The sequence below is a fragment of the Camelus bactrianus genome, chromosome 25 (genome assembly GCF_048773025.1).
Source record: "Camelus bactrianus isolate YW-2024 breed Bactrian camel chromosome 25, ASM4877302v1, whole genome shotgun sequence".
NCBI classification, from domain to species: domain Eukaryota; kingdom Metazoa; phylum Chordata; class Mammalia; order Artiodactyla; family Camelidae; genus Camelus; species Camelus bactrianus.
The window spans coordinates 38,456,571-38,472,702 of NC_133563.1; the positions used below are offsets into that span (position 1 = coordinate 38,456,571).

The following is a 16,132-nucleotide window of genomic DNA, read 5'->3' on the forward strand; positions in this document are numbered from 1 at the left end:
TGGAGCCACTAGGGATTGAACTCAGGACCTTGTGCACTCTAGGCATGCACTCTACCAGTGAGCTACACCCTCCCCCTTTCACCATTGAATGTGAAATTAGCTGTGATGTTTTCGCCAATGTCCTTTATCAGGTTAAGGAAATTCCCCTGTATTCCTCATTTGTTGTGGTTTTTGTCATGAAAATGTGTTGGATTTTGTCAAATGCTTTTTCTGTGTCTGTTGCAATGATCATGTGGTCCTTTTCCCTGTATTAATATTACATGTCATGTTGATTGATTTTTACATTAATTGTTTATATTGATTGATTTATCTTTACATTCCTAGGATAGATCCCACTGTCATTTTGTAAGCATTGGGTTGAGTCTGTTAATGATTGTTGAGGATTTTTGTATCTATATTCATATAGACTATTGGCCTGTAGATTTTTCTTACAATGTTTTGTCTAGATTTGGTATCAGGGTAATAGTGATCTCAAATAATGTGTTGGGAATTATTCCCTTATCTTATACTTTTTGGAAGCATTTGTGAAGGATTCATGTTAATTCTTCTTTAATTTTGGTAGAATTCACCAGTGAAGCCATCTCACCCTGGGTTTTTCTTTGTGGGAAGTTTTTGGGTATTTTTAAATTACTGATTCAGTTTGTTTACTTGTTATAGGTCTACTTAGATTTTCTACTTCTTTTTGAGTCAGTTTCGACAATTTGTGTCTTTCTAGGAATTTAGCCATTTCATATAGGTTATCTAATTTGGGGGCATAAATTATTTATAGTGTTCCCTTATAATCATTTTTATTTCAGTAAGATTGGTAGTAATATCACCTTTTTCATTTTTAATTTTAGTAATTTGAGTCTTCTCTTTTTATCTTAATGAGTCAAGCTAAATGTGTGTCATTTTTGTTAATCTTTTTAAATAACCAACTTTCGGATTAGTTGAACTTTACTGTTTTTCAGTTGTTTCTGCTCTAATCCTATGTTAGGTTATTGATTTAAGATCTTACTTTTTCAAAACATACAGTCATTTAAAGCCCCAAATTTCCCTCTTATCACATCTTTTGATGGTGGTAAGTTTCAGTATGTTGTGTTTTTGTTTTCATTCACCTCAAAATATGTTTAAATTTTCTCTGTGATTTCTTCTTTGACTAATTGTTTAGGAGTATGTTATTTAATACTCACATATTTGTGAATTTCCCAACTCTGCTGTTATTGACTTCTTTTTTGTTGTATATATATATTTTTTTGGTATATATATATTTTTTATTGAAGTATAGTCAGTTAACAATGTGTCAATTTCTGCTGTACAGCATAATGCTTCGGTCATACATGAACATACGTATTTTTGTTTTCATTTCTTTTTCATATTCTTTATAGTTACTATATCAAATATAGTTCCCTATGCTATACAACATGAACTTGTTATCTATTCTATATATGTCAGTTAGTATCTACAAATCTCTAACTCCCAATTGATCCCCTCCCTTCCTCCTCCCTAATGGTAACCATAAGTTTGTTCTCTATATCTGCTGTTACTGACTTCTAATTTCATTCTGTTGTAGTCAGAAAACATACTTTGTATGATTTTACTACTCTTCAATTTATTGAGACTTGTTTTATAGCCTAACATATGATGTATCCTGAAGAATATTACATATGCACTCTTCTGTTGTTGGGTGGACTGTTCCATTGATGTCTGTTAGGTCTAGTTGGCTTATTGTGTTGTTCAGGTCTTCTCTTTCCTTGCTGATCTTCTGTCTAGTTGTGCTATCCATTACTGAAAGTGGGGTATTGACATCTCCAACTGTCATGGTAAATTTTCCGTTTCTCCCTTCAATTCTGTCCAGTTTTGCTTCATGTATTTTGGGGCTTTGTTGGGCAAATGTATCTTTATAGCTGGTATGTCTTCTTGGTGAATTGATCCTTTTTTCATTATAAAATGTCCTTCTTTTACTCTAGTATCAATGTTTGTCTGAAAGTTTATATTGTTTAATATTAATACAGTCCCAATAGCTCTCTCAGTTACTGTTGGTATGGTGTATCTTCTTCCAGGTTTTTAACTTTCTACCTATTTGTGTCTTTGAGTATAAAATGTGTTTCTTATAGACATTATATAGTTGAATCATGACTTTAAAAAAAATCCATTATGCCAGTCCCTGCCCTTTAACTGGAGATCTTAATCCATTTACATTTAATATAATTAATAATATAGTACAATTTATATCTGCTATCTTGATATTTGCTCTATGTCTTATGTCTTTTCCCCCCCAATTTCTTCATTGTTGTCTTTCTTTTGTATTAGGTAGTTATTTTCCAGTGTACCATTTAAATTCCTTTGTCATTTCTTTGACTACACTTTATGAGTTATTTTCTTAGTGATTGCCCCTGGGATTACAACTGACATCTTAATTTGTAACAGTCTGCTTCAGATTAGTGTTACATTAATTTTAATTGTATTAAAAGATGTTGCTTGGGGGGTGGGAAGGGACAGATTGGGATTTCAAAATGTAGAATAGATAAACAAGCTTATATTGTATAGCACAGGGAAATATATACAACACCTTGTGGTAGCTCACAGTGGAAAAAAAATGTGATGATGAATATATGTATGTTCATGTATAACTGAAAAGTTGTGCTCTACACTGGAATTTGACACAACATTGTAAAATGACTATAACTCAATAAAAAATGTTAAAAAATAAAAAAATTAATATAAAAAAAGATGTTGCTCCTTCATAGCTGTTTCCCTCTTTTTGTTTGTTTCCCTCTTCTTTATGCTGTTATTGCCAAAAATTCCATCTCATATATTCTGTGTCTATCTACATAGATTTATAATTATTGCTTTATACAGGGGTTTTTAGATCAGAGAGAAAAAAAAAAAGTTACCAAAAAAAATGTATTTATGGGGGAAGGTTATAGCTCAAGTGGTAGAGTGCATGTTTAGCATGCACAAGGTCCTGGGCTCAATCCCCAGTATCTCTATCAAAGATAAATAAATAAATAAATAAATAAATAAATAAATAAATAAATAAATAATGCATTTATATTTGTCTATGTGTTTACCTATCCTGGTGCTTTTATTTCTTCACGTGAATTTGAGTTACTGTCTAGTATCCTTTCATTTCAGCTTGAGGGCTCCATTTAGTATTTCTTGGAGGACAGGGTGTTTTATGACAAACTCTCTCAGTTTATCTGGAAGTATCTTAATTGCTCCCTTGTTTGTGAGATATGATTTTCCAGATACAGAATTCTTGGTTGGCAAGTTTATTCTTTTAGCATTTGAAATATGTCATACCACTGCCTTCTGGCTTCAATGGTTTCTGATATGAAATCTTCTGCTAATTTTATTGAGGACCACTTATATATGAAGAGTCAACATTCTCTCTTGCTGCTTTCAAGATTCTTTTTCTTTGGTTTTCAACAATTTATGATGTGTCCAGGTGTGGATCTCTTTTACTTTATTCTGCTTGGAGTTCTTTAACTTCCTGGATGTGTAGATCCATGTTTTTCATCAACTTTGGAAAGTTTTCAGTCACAATTTCTTCAAAAATTCTTTCTGCTCCTTTTTCTTTCTCCTCTGCTCCTGAGAATTAATATAGCCTGGTATGCTTAATGGTGTCCCACAAGTCTCCGAGACTCTGTTAATTTTTCTCCAATTTTTTTCTTTCTGTTCTGCAGACCAGACAATCTTAATTGATCTAACTTCAAGTTTGCTAATTCTTTCTTCTACCTACTCAAATCTGCAATAGAGCCCCTCCAGTAAAAATTTTCATTTCCGTTATGCACATTTCAACTCTATAATTTCTGTTTGGTTCCTTTTTATAATTTATTGTAATTGACATTCTCTATTTGATGAGATACTATTCTCATACTTTCCTTTAGTTCTTTGAATACATTTAAATTGCTAAGCTTCCCCAGGGATATTTCCTGTTGATTGGTTTTTATTTCCCTATTTATAGGCCAGAATTTCTTGTTTCTTTGCATGTCTCAGAATTTTTTTCTGAGAACTAGACATTTTAAACGATATAATGTGGCAATTCTGGAAATCAGACTCCATCTTTTGTTGCTGTTGTTGCTGTGGTAGTGACATTTATGTAGTGCCTTTTCTGAACTAATTCTGTCAAGTCTTTTATCTGTCATGGGTAGCCACTGAAGTCTCTACCTGGTTAGTTTAGTGGTCAGTTAATGATTGGACAGAAATTTCCCTAAGTGCTTGGAAGCAAGACATCTCCCAGTCTTTCCCAAGTAGCTCTGTGTGCATGTGGGGCATGCTTTCAGAATTCAGCCAGACGGTTTACAACTCTGCTTTAGGCTTCATTTCCCTCCGGAAGCGAGCACTTAGGGCTTTTCAGGTCTTTCATGAGCATGTGCACAGTCCTGCTCAGTTTGTGACCATATATATTTCAGAAACACCTGGTCCGGCTTTTCAACGCCCCTGTGCACACTGTGGTTCCCATTTCTTCCTTTTAAGCTTTTTGATTAGTCTATTATTTACCCCAGCGGTTATCCATTGCCTCCGGCAGCTTTGAAATTACACTTGCCTGTAATTGCCTTCAACAAACATTCCCAGGGAATAGGCTAATAGCCGTGGGTAAGCTGAGTCAGCTCTGCAAGTGGGGCCTGCCGGGGTCATCAGAAAACCGGGTTAGTTAGACAACGAAAATTGTTGCAGTGCAGGTGTCCCGCCGCCGCGCCAGGTCTCGAAATACTACTGCACGAAAGCGTGCGATGGCTTCCAAGATGCGGTGGATTCCGTTGGGGGCGTCCGCGGCGAGGGCGCAGCACCGCGGGGCGGCGGAGACCAGAGGCGGCCCTGGGAAACCAGGGTAGCCAGGCATTGTCGCGGCAACGGGCGCCGTTTCCATGACGACCGGGGAACCGAGGTGAGGCAGCGCACGGCCTGACAGGGACCGACCCCGCCCCGTCCCACGCTGCCGGCTCTCGCGACGTTTCAGCTCCCTTGGCGCCGCAGAGGCCGACGGGAGTGGGGGCTGCGCTGAAGAGGGCCAAGATGGCGGCGGCGGCGGCGGCGACTTCGCTTCGTGGGGCGGTGCTGGGCCCGCGGGGCGCGGGGCTGCCGGGCGCGCGGACGCGGGGTCTGCTATGCAGCGCGCGGCCCGGGCAGCTCCCACTGCGGACACCTCAGGTGAGCGCTGGCCCTGACCCCGGCCGCCGCGCGGCCTGGCAGCCCCTTGAAGGTCACAGCGGGGAAGCTCCGGGCGCGGGCCAGGCAGCCGGGGAGCGGCCTCCGCCCCCGGCTCCCCGCCCCGGCCAGACACCTCTGCCTGCCGACCCTGGGCGCCCGGGAGCACGGCTGGGCCTGGGCCCCGACCCCTCCAGGCAGCACGGGCGCCTCGTGCCGAGCGTGGGGGCAGCGGGGCGGGCTCGCCGCCGGCTCGGGACTGGGGGGCTTTCCCCGGGGGCGCGCCCAGGCCCGCTCCGTTCCAGCCTTGCAGACTGGGCCTGCGTCCTGAAGTGACCTCAGCCTGACCTCGGCCAGCTGCTTGTGACCTTGGCCTGCCCCAGCACCCTTGCTCACTTCGGCGCGATCAGGATCCGAGAACACGCCTCATATCCCCTCCTCAGGGCTGAATCACGGCCGAGGGGTCGGCAGCGGGGAGGAGCGGGTAGGGCAGTGGCACAGGATGTGCTATTGACACCCCGCAGGAGGTGGCCAGTCCTGGGTGGATGAGTTGGGAGAAGTAGGCGCTGAGAGCCAGATCCCCAGGTAGGGCTGGGTGGTGCTCTGGCAGGCGCTGATAGGGGCTTTTGCAGGCAGTGTTCCTGTCGTCGAAGTCAGGCCTGTCGCGGGGCCGGAAAGTGATTCTGTCAGCGCTGGGCATGCTGGCGGCAGGGGGTGCAGGGCTGGCTGTGGCTCTGCATTCTGCCGTGAGTGCCAGTGATCTGGAGCTGCACGCCCCCAGCTATCCGTGGTCCCACCGTGGCCTCCTCTCGTCCCTGGACCACACCAGGTGTGTGACTGCCTGGGGAGTTTCTGGGTGGGCTGGGTTGGGTGGATTCCTTGGCACCGCTAATCCCTTTCCTCTCTTCAGCATCCGGAGGGGTTTCCAGGTGTACAAGCAGGTGTGCTCCTCCTGCCACAGCATGGACTACGTGGCTTACCGCCACCTGGTGGGCGTGTGCTACACAGAGGATGAAGCCAAGGCCCTGGCTGAGGAGGTGGGGACCTGGGGATGCAGAGCACCCAATGATTGGGGCCCCTGCTGTGGCCCACAGCAGGGTTGTGATGGGGCTCTCGGTGGCAGGTGGAGGTTCAGGATGGCCCCAATGAGGATGGGGAGATGTTCATGCGGCCAGGGAAGCTGTCTGACTACTTCCCTAAACCATACCCCAATCCCGAGGCTGCAAGAGCAGCGAATAATGGAGCACTGCCCCCTGACCTCAGCTACATCGTGCGAGCTAGGTACTTGGGCTGCCTGCAGGGTGGTGTGGGGAGGAGGGGAAGGTCTGCTGCTTGCAGGGGTGCTGAGGAGGCACCGATTTTGTCCCAGGCACGGTGGTGAGGACTACATCTTCTCCCTGCTCACGGGTTACTGCGAGCCACCCACTGGAGTGTCTCTGCGAGAAGGCCTCCACTTCAACCCCTATTTTCCTGGCCAGGCCATTGCCATGGCCCCACCCATCTACACCGAAGTCCTGGAGTTCGACGATGGTGAGAGGCTCCTACCCTGGGGTGGGCAAGCAGGGTACTACTTTCCCCACTGCCAGAGCTGCTTCTCCTGTGCTTGTGGCCCCAGCAGGTCCTGCACCTTCCCTGGCCAGGGCACTCTGTGTCTGAGGAGGCTTATGTGCAGCCTTCAGGCCACGTGTGCTGGGTAGGGCTGGGGTCCCATCCCTTTTAAAGCTTTAGGCAGGAACCTGTCTCTGCCCCATGAGGAGGATGCTCTGAGGGCTACCCTAGGTTGGGCAGGGACCCTCACAGGCAGCCCTTACCACTTCTTGGCCCAGGCACCCCAGCTACCATGTCCCAGGTAGCCAAGGACGTGTGCACCTTCCTCCGCTGGGCATCTGAGCCAGAGCATGACCATCGCAAACGCATGGGACTCAAGGTGAAAGGGCTGGGCCAGGGGGCACAGCGGGCTGGGCAGAGGGGCTGGGAGCTGGGCAGGGTCGTCTCTGCGTCCCTCCTCTGAGCCTGCCTCATCCCCAGATGTTGATGATGATGGGCTTGCTTTTGCCCTTGGTCTACGCCATGAAGCGGCATAAGTGGTCAGTCCTGAAGAGCCGGAAGCTGGCATATCGGCCGCCCAAGTGACTGCCCGGTGTCTCTGCTTGCTGTCCTGCCTGAACGGGTCCTCAAGCCAAGGAGCCACCCTGGGCCTATTCAGGCCTCAGCTGGCCCTCTTGGCCAAGCCCCTCTTCTTCTGGGACAAGAGGAGAAGGGGCAGGAGACAGGGTTCTAGCTCCAGGTTGTTCAGCACCCATCATGGAAATAAATTAAGTTTCTCAACATACACATTTCAGCTACTGTATGATGGGAGTACAGGTGTGCAGGGGACCCTTGCCCTCAGAGCTCCCAGTAGTGTGCTGTGCTGTGTGGCCAGCATTACCCTGCACACTGCACGGACCATGGCTGGGAGTCCAGTCAGTACTGGATGTGGGACAGGAGGCAGAGAACTAGCTGTTAGAGAAGCAGCAGCATTCGTTGGAGCGGAGAGTACCTGGTCTCAGGTGAAAAGGGCCTGGCTTGACTGGACATAGTCCAAGGGCCCAGGAACCTGCTGGAGAAACCAGCCAATGTCAGTGTATCAGACCACTTAGCCTTCATCCTGAGGGCAGCAAGGACCCCTCAGTTGCATTTCAGCAGGGGGGGCCTGGTCTAAAGTACCAGCTGCAGGAGCAGTTTCTGGGGCAAGGGGGCTGGCAGGGCTGGGTGGTGGCGAGGAGAGGAGGGGAGGCAGAGATAGGCGGCCAGAGGCCTCTTAGAATGTGCTCCTGGTCTCTTGGCTTGACAACTAGAGGTAGGTCCAGGCCATACAGCCAGACAGTGGCCAGGTTCGCTCAGCCGTGGACCCATCAGTGGCAGGAGGACCCTGGCTCAGGGCTCTTAGCTTCTGAGCTTTTGTCCCCAAGAGGCGACTATAAGGGACAGCCTGGACAGAGTGGCCTAGAGGAGGAGGGGCCCGTGGGGAAGGCAAGGGCTGAGCAGGGAAAAGGTGGAGGGTGTGTACTGGAAAGGCTCTGCTTGGAATAGGAGGCATGGTCTCCCAAGGACTGGATGAGGTGCAGAGGGCCCAAGCCCAGTGGTTAGCAGCCTGGCAGTGCCCTGCAAGCCCTCGGGGCCTGGGAGATTTCACTGCCATGCTCCGAGGACCCCTGGGATTTGTGGTCCAAGTGTGCTCCAGTGGCCACCTGGGCAGCTCCCCCAACCTCTGCCAAGTTCCACTGAGGGACTGTGCCCTGCCCTCCACCCTCCCAGCAGCCCAGTCTGCACAAAGGCACGTGAAGGGGCACCCAGCTGGCTCAGAAATGTCTTTAATGACTCCAGCTCATGGCCCCTCCCCCCAGCCCTGGCTTTGTCCCTTGTGAGCAGTCAGCAGAGGTTCCCTGAAAGGTTCAGGACGGGGTCCAGGGAGCTCGGGCCTGGAAGGGAGGGGCCATCCTCTCTCCTTGTCACCTTGGGGGGGGGGGGAAGAGATGGGTCATTCTGCTTGTTCTGCCACTGCCCACCCCTGTTCCCTCCCTGCCTCTGGTACCTTTGGTAGCTGCTGGGTGGAGGCTGTGGGAAAGGGCTCCCAAGCACGAGGCCTCTGGGTGCTACACATCTCACAGCCATGCCGGCTTGGGGCGTTGATGAAAGTGCAGGAAGGGCAGGACCAGCTGGGCTAGAGAGGTGAGGACAGTGCTGCTGACCCCTTCCTTCCAATGCCCAGAGCCGCCTGGGCCCACCCTGCCCAGTCCCTTGCCCACCTGAATCGGGTTGGGGAGACTGGAGCTGGCTGGTTGAGGGGCTCGGGGAAGCCCAAGTGACTGAGGAAACAGACGGCCTAGTTCCCCCTCCATCTTCTGAGGGCGCTGAAGATTGCGTCCTGCGGTAGAGGGGTGAGGCTCAGGACCGTGTCAAGCTGCACCCCACCTTCCTCATCCCACCCCAATCAAGGACTGACCTGGGGCTTCTCGGGGGGCTGAGAGCAGGTAGAGGAAAGCAGGGTCCCCGTCCCGCCGGACCCCATAGGAAGCGAGGCTGTACTCGGGGACGCACAAGCGCCTCCCAATGACCCAGCGCTGCACAGATGGTGGGAAGCCAAACTCCGAGAACACCTGGGCCAGAACATCAGTGTCACCTGGGGCCCCCACCCCCAGCAGGGGCCCCCAGACCCTGTGCTCACCTGCTCCTGGAGGGCCCCGATGGTGCAGTGGGGGTGGACCTGCAGCGAGACATGGGCAGAGGATGCAGCGTCTTCAACCGTGACCTGTAGTCTGGGCCAGAGTGTAGGTCAGGGGTCAGGATGTGGGACCTGAGCGGGTTGGGAGGTCAGGGTGAGAAGGAAGTCCCAGGCCTTACCTGATGGGGCCAGGAGGGAAGCAGGCCTCTCGGAGCTGGATACTCAGGGCCACGTGGTGCTGGGCCAGGAGAGCTGCTGCATGGGCTGCCCCCTTCTCATCCCCACCCTCTATGGCCCGGGTCAGGCGCCCTGCCAGCTCTTCTGCAGGGGGAGAGAGAGCCATCACAGCCTCACATGGGTTGCTTCCCCCGACCCCCTCCAGGCACCCGCCTTTACCTTTCTCCATCAAGTCTCCAGAGCTCCAGGGAAGATCCACCTTGGGTTGGGGGGCCTTGGGTGTGAGCACTTCAAGGGGACTGGGCAGGGAAACAGGGCTTGTTTCTGGGCCTAGGGCTGGGGGCAGGCTGTCATTGCCTAGGAGGGAAGATGTGTGGTGGGCTAGTGGTCTCCTGAGATTTAGCCTGGAGCTCTCTCTCCCTCCTTACCTCAGCTCATGCCAGGGCCCTGCCTTGGCCACACTTCAAGCCAGGCCTTCTCCCCAACCTCAACCCTTGCAAACCCCAGAAGTCCCTGCAGACTCCACTCAAGAGCTGTGCTTGGCTTTGCTTTGGGCTCTGGTCCCTTCTGCTGCCCAGTCTCACCTGTGCTCTTCCTCCACAGAGGCCAGACCACTTCTCTTGGCCTCTGCAGGCCCTCTCAGCCAGCCAGAACCAAAGCAGTCCTCAGAAGGAGCCTGCCCCTTCCTGCTCAACAGGAGCCCTGCCGTCAGGGTGGCCACCTTTTGGTATCCCAGGGACCTCTATCCTCTCTCCTGGCTCTACCATCAGCACAGAACACCTTGGGCTGCTCCCACTCCAAACAAACCCTCTCCAGTTAATGCCTGCCCTGGGCATGCTGCTGTCTCCCCCTTCTTACCTCCCGCCTGAGGCCCAGCCCACACGGTGCTGATGCAGCTCCTTAGTGGTCTTAGGTCTGAGCTGTCTGCCGACTGAGATAAGCAGAACTCCCAAGCACCCAGCACCATGCCTGGACTGGCCTGAGATGAGCCCCAAAGGCCACATGTAGACTCTTGCCTTGGGCATTTTGTATGTACCTGCTGCTCGCTGGCCACATGGTTTACCCTACAATCTTTAAATTTCACTCGTGTCACCTTAAAGAGGATTTTCCTACCACCCTATTTTAAGTTGCAAACCCCTCCCTTCCAGCATTCCCATCCCTTCCACCATGTGCAGAATTTTATGTTACTTATTTTATGTGTGTCTCCCCTCTAGAAATACAAGCTCCAAGAGAGCAGAGGTTTGAAGTTTTATTCATGCTAAATCTCTAAGGTCTTAAAGGATGGCTTAGTATGGTGCTGAATACATGTATCTGGTGAACGAACAAATGAATGAATGAAAGAAGAAAGCCTTTCTCTCTCTACAGATGCTACTGTCTGGATCTCTTCCATCTCACTGTGTGGTTTTCTTCTCACCCCTCTGTCAGCTCTTCTTCTGATGCATCTGTGGACTTCTTCCCTGAGGCACTGCCTGCTGGACCCAGACCCTATTCTCGCTTCCCTCTTTTGGGTGACCTTGGTTGAATATTTCTACCCCCAACCTTTGTCTCTTGAGTCCCAGCTCCAGCCCAGATCCACCTACCTCCCTTCCCTCCCACGTGTTTCAGAACTTGATCACTTCCATGCCCTCCCAAACAAGCCCTCTATCTGGGGTCTCTACAGTATCTGGTCCCTCCAGCTTTCTGTCTCAACCACTAACCCCTCCATTTAAACCCCCATGAAACCCAGCCAGTTCCATCTCTCAAGCATCTCTGGAAACATCCTTCTCTCCAGCCCTATCTGCACCACCCACACAAATGCAGGCCTCTACTAGTCTTAAGTAGTTCAAACCTGAGCCTATTACTCTCCCACTGAATACCTGTCCCTTGCTGTTGATCTAGTCTGTCTTCTCACCCAGGTCCCGAAGGCCTGCTTCTCTGCCCCTCCACACTTGTCTGCTACTCCAGGCTTCAGCTCTGTTCCTTTTCTCCCCTTTCTTCCTCCTGGAAGGCTTTCCAGAACCCCAGCAGTGGGTAAGGTGAGCCCAGCTTTCCCCACTACTTTCCCCATCCAGGCCAGCCATTGGGCCTTCTCCTCTTCTCTCCTAGAACTAATGCAGTCCCTGGCCAACGAAATGAATCTTCGCTCCAGGGAACTGACCATTCTGTCCTTCCACGGTGGCACCTCGGACCAGGGCTGCCCACCGCTCAGCTTCCTGAGGGTTGGCGAAGTGCAGGCTGAGAGTCCCAGGCCCTCCTGGTGGAGGCTGCAGCTCATGCTGGCTGGGGCCTCTGACAGTGTAGGAGACTGTCTCCAAGGGCCACTCCAAACTGACCTGAGGAGGGGGAGAGTCTAGGCTCAGTGTCTCTGCCCAGCACACACGACATGGTGATCAAAGGAAAACGAGGTAACGTGTAGACCACTTATACTGACCTAAGCGCTTAACTTGTATTATCTTACGAAACCCTCACAGTAGCCCTACGAAGGGAGGTACCAGCATTGTCCCCATTTTACAGCCGAAGAAACAGAAGCAAAGAAAAGTTAATTGCTCAAGGGAACGCGACTGGCAAACAAAGGGCTGGCCTCAGGCTCCGCGGCCAGGCCGCGCGACACCCCGCCGCCTCCACTCACCGAGCCGGGCCCCGCGCCCAGCAGCTCCAGCCGGAAGCGCCCTGGTCGCTCAGGGTCCGCACTCAGCTGCAGCCTCCGCAGCTGCGCCTCGGCCTCCGGCCCCGCGCCCAGCGGCCGCACCGCGGCGTGCACCGCCAGAAGCACCGCAGTCGAGCCCGGGTCCGAAGCCGCCGCCGCGCCGCCCACCGGCGGTGCCATCTCCGTCCGGCCCCGGCCCGGCCTCCCGAGCCCGCTTCCGTGGCCTCGGGCCGCTGAGCGCCTTCGCCGGCCGGAAACTGCGGCCGCGAGCCTGGGGTTCCGGGTGCCGCGAAAGCTTCGGACCCGACTGACCCTCCCGCTTCGCCAAGGGTGAACACGGCCCCAGGGTCTCCGGACACAGGTGGGCGAGGCTGCGCCTAGAGGCCTGTACGCCGAGCAAAGTCTCACGGACCGAAACACCGGCTACAAGTGGAAAGCCCAAGAGGCTCGGGCGGGTGCTGCGGCCCGGTGGTCCTTGCCGACCCCGCGTCCGGCCGGAGCTGGACGCCAACCCCACCCGTTCAAGGCCTGCCTCCCGCCAGCCGCTGGGCTGCCCTGTCCCGCCAGCCCGCGGATCGCTCCAGGGAACGCAGGTGGCCCCCCCAGGGGGCGGAGCCAACGATGGGCTGTGACCAATGAGCGCCAGGGAGGGAGGCGGGCTCGCACGGCCGAGAAGAAGATGGACAGGCACCGCAGCCAGTAGGAGTGTAAGACAGGACTGAGCGGCGGGCAATGCGCCCAATGGCTATGCGAGCTCTCGCCCCCGGAGGCTGGAGCGGGCCATTCAGACGTGTGGGGCTGGGCCTTGCGGACGCTTGTTGTTGTCTGGCCGGAGGAGGCAGAGGTCGTTCGCTCTCTTGCTCAGGCCTTCTGTGGCGGTCGGCGGGCAGGTCGGTCGCGATAGTAGGGCGCCGAGCAGGGGCGAGGCTATGTCGCGGTGGCAGCCCGGATGGGCCGGCAGGGCCGGGAGTAACGGGACGTCGCCTCGGAGCTTCTTCCCCCGGATACAGTGCGGCCCGTGCGGAGGCCGCGGCGCCGCCCTCCGGTCCTGAGGAGCCCGCGCTGCCCGGGGCCCGCACCGCCTTCTCACCCGCACCGACGCCAATCGACCTGATCCCGCCGGACCCAGCCAGGCCCGACTGAGCGCCGCGCAAGCAGGTAGGCGTACGCCCTGTGCCCGGCGCCGTCTCGGGGCCTCCGGAACTACAGCCCCCAGCAGGCTTCGCGCCGGCGCGCGTGCGCGCCTCCCGAAGCGCGGGCCTCCTGGGATTTGTAGTTCGCGGCGCCAGGCTGGGACCCGTCGGACGCAGGAACGCCTAGGTACCTTGCTGACAGGCTCTCCTGGGGGCTGTGGGGCCTCCCTCTGCACCTTGTCGTACTTGAGGAGAAAAAGGGAAGAGCTCATGCGTTTCCTCTTCTCCTTACTAGACAGCCTCCTGTAGAACAGGGAAGAGCGCCGCGTCCAGGTGATCGCAGGGCCGAGCCCCAGGTGTCCTGGTTCCTCACCGGGTGCAGGTTCTTAGCCTGGCTGAGAGGCCCGGCCCGAGGCGGACTTAAAGAGTCGTGTCCCTTCGTGGGCTCACAGTGCCCCCTTGGTGGGTAGGACTCTCGTTGGGACGGGGAGTGTTGAGGGAGAGACCGAATCGGCAGCTCAGGGTTAGTGGGGACCCTGGTGGGTCCCCCAGCCTGCCCCAAGATCTCCTGTGAGGTGCAGGGGATGTGGCTTGAGCTGGAGCCTTGCCACTCTCAGGTAAGGGGATCTCCTCGCTTCTCCTGCCAGTGCTGAAGGCCTGGGGGCAGGCTGCAGGAGGGACCTAACTTGTTTACAGGGGCCCCGCTTGCTGGGAGTGGGGCCAAAGGTGGAGTCCCAAGGGCCAGATACCCATGGACTGATCTCCCATCCTCAGGCAATACTAGCCTCTTGGAGCACAAGACCCCTTCCTCAAGGACATGAAGCTGTTGGAGAACTCCAGCTTCGAGGCCATCAACTCGCAGCTGACGGTGGAGACCGGAGATGCCCACATCATCGGCAGGTGAGGCTGGGGCTCTAGGGGCTGGTGTCTCAGCAGTCACTTTGCCCTGGCTCTGAGTTGAACCTGGGGGTGGCATACTCCATGACCCTGCCTGCATCTCTAGGATTGAGAGCTACTCATGCAAGATGGCTGGAGATGACAAGCACATGTTCAAGCAGTTTTGTCAGGAGGGCCAGCCACACGTGCTGGAGGCACTGTCCCCACCCCAGACCTCAGGCCTCAGCCCCAGCAGGTGAGCGTGGGCAGGGCCTGCCCACTGGGGACTGTGGCATGTGGGGCAGTGCTGGGCTGACACTTCTTTCTGTGCAGACTGAGTAAGAGTCAAGGCGGTGAGGATGAGGGCCCCCTCAGCGACAAGTGCAGCCGCAAGACCCTCTTCTACCTGATCGCCACACTCAATGAGTCCTTCCGGCCAGACTATGACTTCAGCACAGCCCGAAGCCACGAGTTCAGCCGGGAGCCCAGCCTCAGCTGGGTGAGGGTTGGGTCAGGGAAGGGACCTGCAGGCCCCGGGCTATCGCCAGTGTCCTCCCCAACTTACCATGGCCCTGCCCTGTTCATGCCTGCTGTCTTGGGTCAGCCCCGACTATGACCATCCTAGGTGGTGAACGCAGTCAACTGCAGTCTGTTCTCGGCTGTACGAGAGGACTTCAAGGCCCTGAAGCCACAACTGTGGAACGCAGTCGATGAGGAGATCTGCCTGGCCGAGTGCGACATCTACAGGTGGGCTGGCATCCCTGCAGGTGGGCCCTGGGTCTGTGTGGCACTTGGGACCTCACACCACATCTCGCCCTGCACTCCCCAGCTACAATCCAGACTTGGATTCAGATCCTTTTGGGGAGGACGGCAGTCTCTGGTCCTTCAACTACTTTTTCTACAACAAGCGGCTGAAACGGATTGTTTTCTTCAGCTGCCGCTCTATCAGGTTGGCTGGCACCTGTCCACCTCCCTTCCCCCACCTTCCTATTTGGGGCACGCACCATTTCCCTAGCTTGGTCCACCCTATTCCTGACTTTGTCCTCCCGGGACATTCTCCCTGGAGTCAGCAGCAGGCCAGGATAGGTGGTCTTAAAACGGGTTCCCTCACCTCCCCCAGTGGGTCCACCTACACTTCCTCAGAGGCAGGCAACGAGCTGGACATGGAGCTAGGGGAGGAGGAGGAGGAGGAGAGCGGCGGTGGAGGCAGCGAGGGCGGACCTGAGGAGACCAGCGCTGTGGAAGAGGACAGGTGTGCAATGGCTGCAGTGGTCTCCCTCCCTCGAGCCTGGGGTGGGCAGGCTGGGGCCCCTTTGCCTGGTGTCCTGGGTATTGGCTCCTCAGAGCCCACTGTACGCCACCCTTTGCCCAGGGTCCCAGTGGTCTGTATGTGAAGAGGAGGAACAGAGGCCCCGGCTTCACCCAGCTTCAAACCGTGCCTGGACCTGCCCATCTGAGGGGCCCCAGGGCCTCCAGAGCCGCTGGCCAGATCCTGCCGCTGCCACAGCACCAGCGCCACCCAAGGCCACGCCTGCCTAGCCCTTTGGCTCTAGCCTGTGGATGTCCTCTCACTCCCATGGGCTCCTGCCGCCCACGCTGTGGCTGGACTGGACAGCACAGGGCCTGGTGGGAAGAGCCACTGCCCTGCCCAGAGGGACTTACATAGGCAGGGACAGCTGGACCACAGAGTTTATTTTTGTATTTTGTGCTGGGTCAGGCTTGGGCCTGCACAATCCAGCCCAAAGGGCTGGAGACCCAGCAGGCGGCCCCCAGGGGTCATCTGCCCACTTGTACCCCCCACCTTGCCCATTGGGCAGCGTGCACTGAGTGTCACTTTGCTGCAGCTGGTTTGTTTCCAATAAAAGTTTCTGTGACTTAATGTGTTCCTAGGCTCTTGCAGTGTGGGGGCGGGGCCTGCGTCGGGGGCGGGGCCTGCTGCCTCCGGTATCCTAGCAACGGCCACAGGGGCTGTTGAGCCGCCTG

At 54.1% G+C, this 16,132-nt stretch overlaps 3 protein-coding genes across 5 annotated transcripts; 2 read left to right on the forward strand and 1 right to left on the reverse strand.

Moving 5' to 3' along the window:
• The first annotated feature begins 4,969 nt into the window (after positions 1 to 4,969).
• Positions 4,970 to 7,465, forward strand: CYC1 (cytochrome c1). The gene is made up of 7 exons (XM_074352890.1): positions 4,970 to 5,136; positions 5,766 to 5,962; positions 6,044 to 6,170; positions 6,257 to 6,414; positions 6,503 to 6,663; positions 6,960 to 7,060; positions 7,162 to 7,465. Exons 1-7 carry the CDS (start codon positions 5,002 to 5,004, stop codon positions 7,264 to 7,266), a joined length of 984 nt encoding a protein of 327 aa, XP_074208991.1. The 5' UTR covers positions 4,970 to 5,001; the 3' UTR covers positions 7,267 to 7,465.
• Positions 7,466 to 12,769, reverse strand: SHARPIN (SHANK associated RH domain interactor). Of its 3 annotated transcripts, none has more exons than XM_010961169.3 (9): positions 12,123 to 12,769; positions 11,652 to 11,826; positions 9,734 to 9,871; positions 9,517 to 9,658; positions 9,341 to 9,431; positions 9,119 to 9,272; positions 8,922 to 9,040; positions 8,708 to 8,836; positions 7,466 to 7,729 (listed from the first exon to the last, which is right to left on the reverse strand). In XM_010961169.3, the coding sequence occupies exons 1-9, from the start codon at positions 12,318 to 12,320 to the stop codon at positions 7,679 to 7,681; spliced, it is 1,197 nt and encodes a 398-aa protein (XP_010959471.1). In that variant the 5' UTR covers positions 12,321 to 12,769; the 3' UTR covers positions 7,466 to 7,678. The 3 variants fall into 3 exon arrangements, with proteins under 3 accessions (XP_010959471.1, XP_045377260.1, XP_045377259.1); XM_045521304.2 differs by having other exon boundaries at positions 7,466 to 7,732; XM_045521303.2 differs by lacking the exon at positions 7,466 to 7,729 and adding an exon at positions 8,471 to 8,628.
• A 188-nt stretch (positions 12,770 to 12,957) lies between these two features.
• MAF1 (MAF1 homolog, negative regulator of RNA polymerase III) lies at positions 12,958 to 16,028 on the forward strand. The gene is made up of 8 exons (XM_010961171.3): positions 12,958 to 13,298; positions 14,048 to 14,173; positions 14,277 to 14,405; positions 14,483 to 14,648; positions 14,775 to 14,896; positions 14,979 to 15,098; positions 15,270 to 15,401; positions 15,522 to 16,028. Exons 2-8 carry the CDS (start codon positions 14,091 to 14,093, stop codon positions 15,541 to 15,543), a joined length of 774 nt encoding a protein of 257 aa, XP_010959473.1. The 5' UTR covers positions 12,958 to 13,298; positions 14,048 to 14,090; the 3' UTR covers positions 15,544 to 16,028.
• Positions 16,029 to 16,132: the final 104 nt, after the last annotated feature.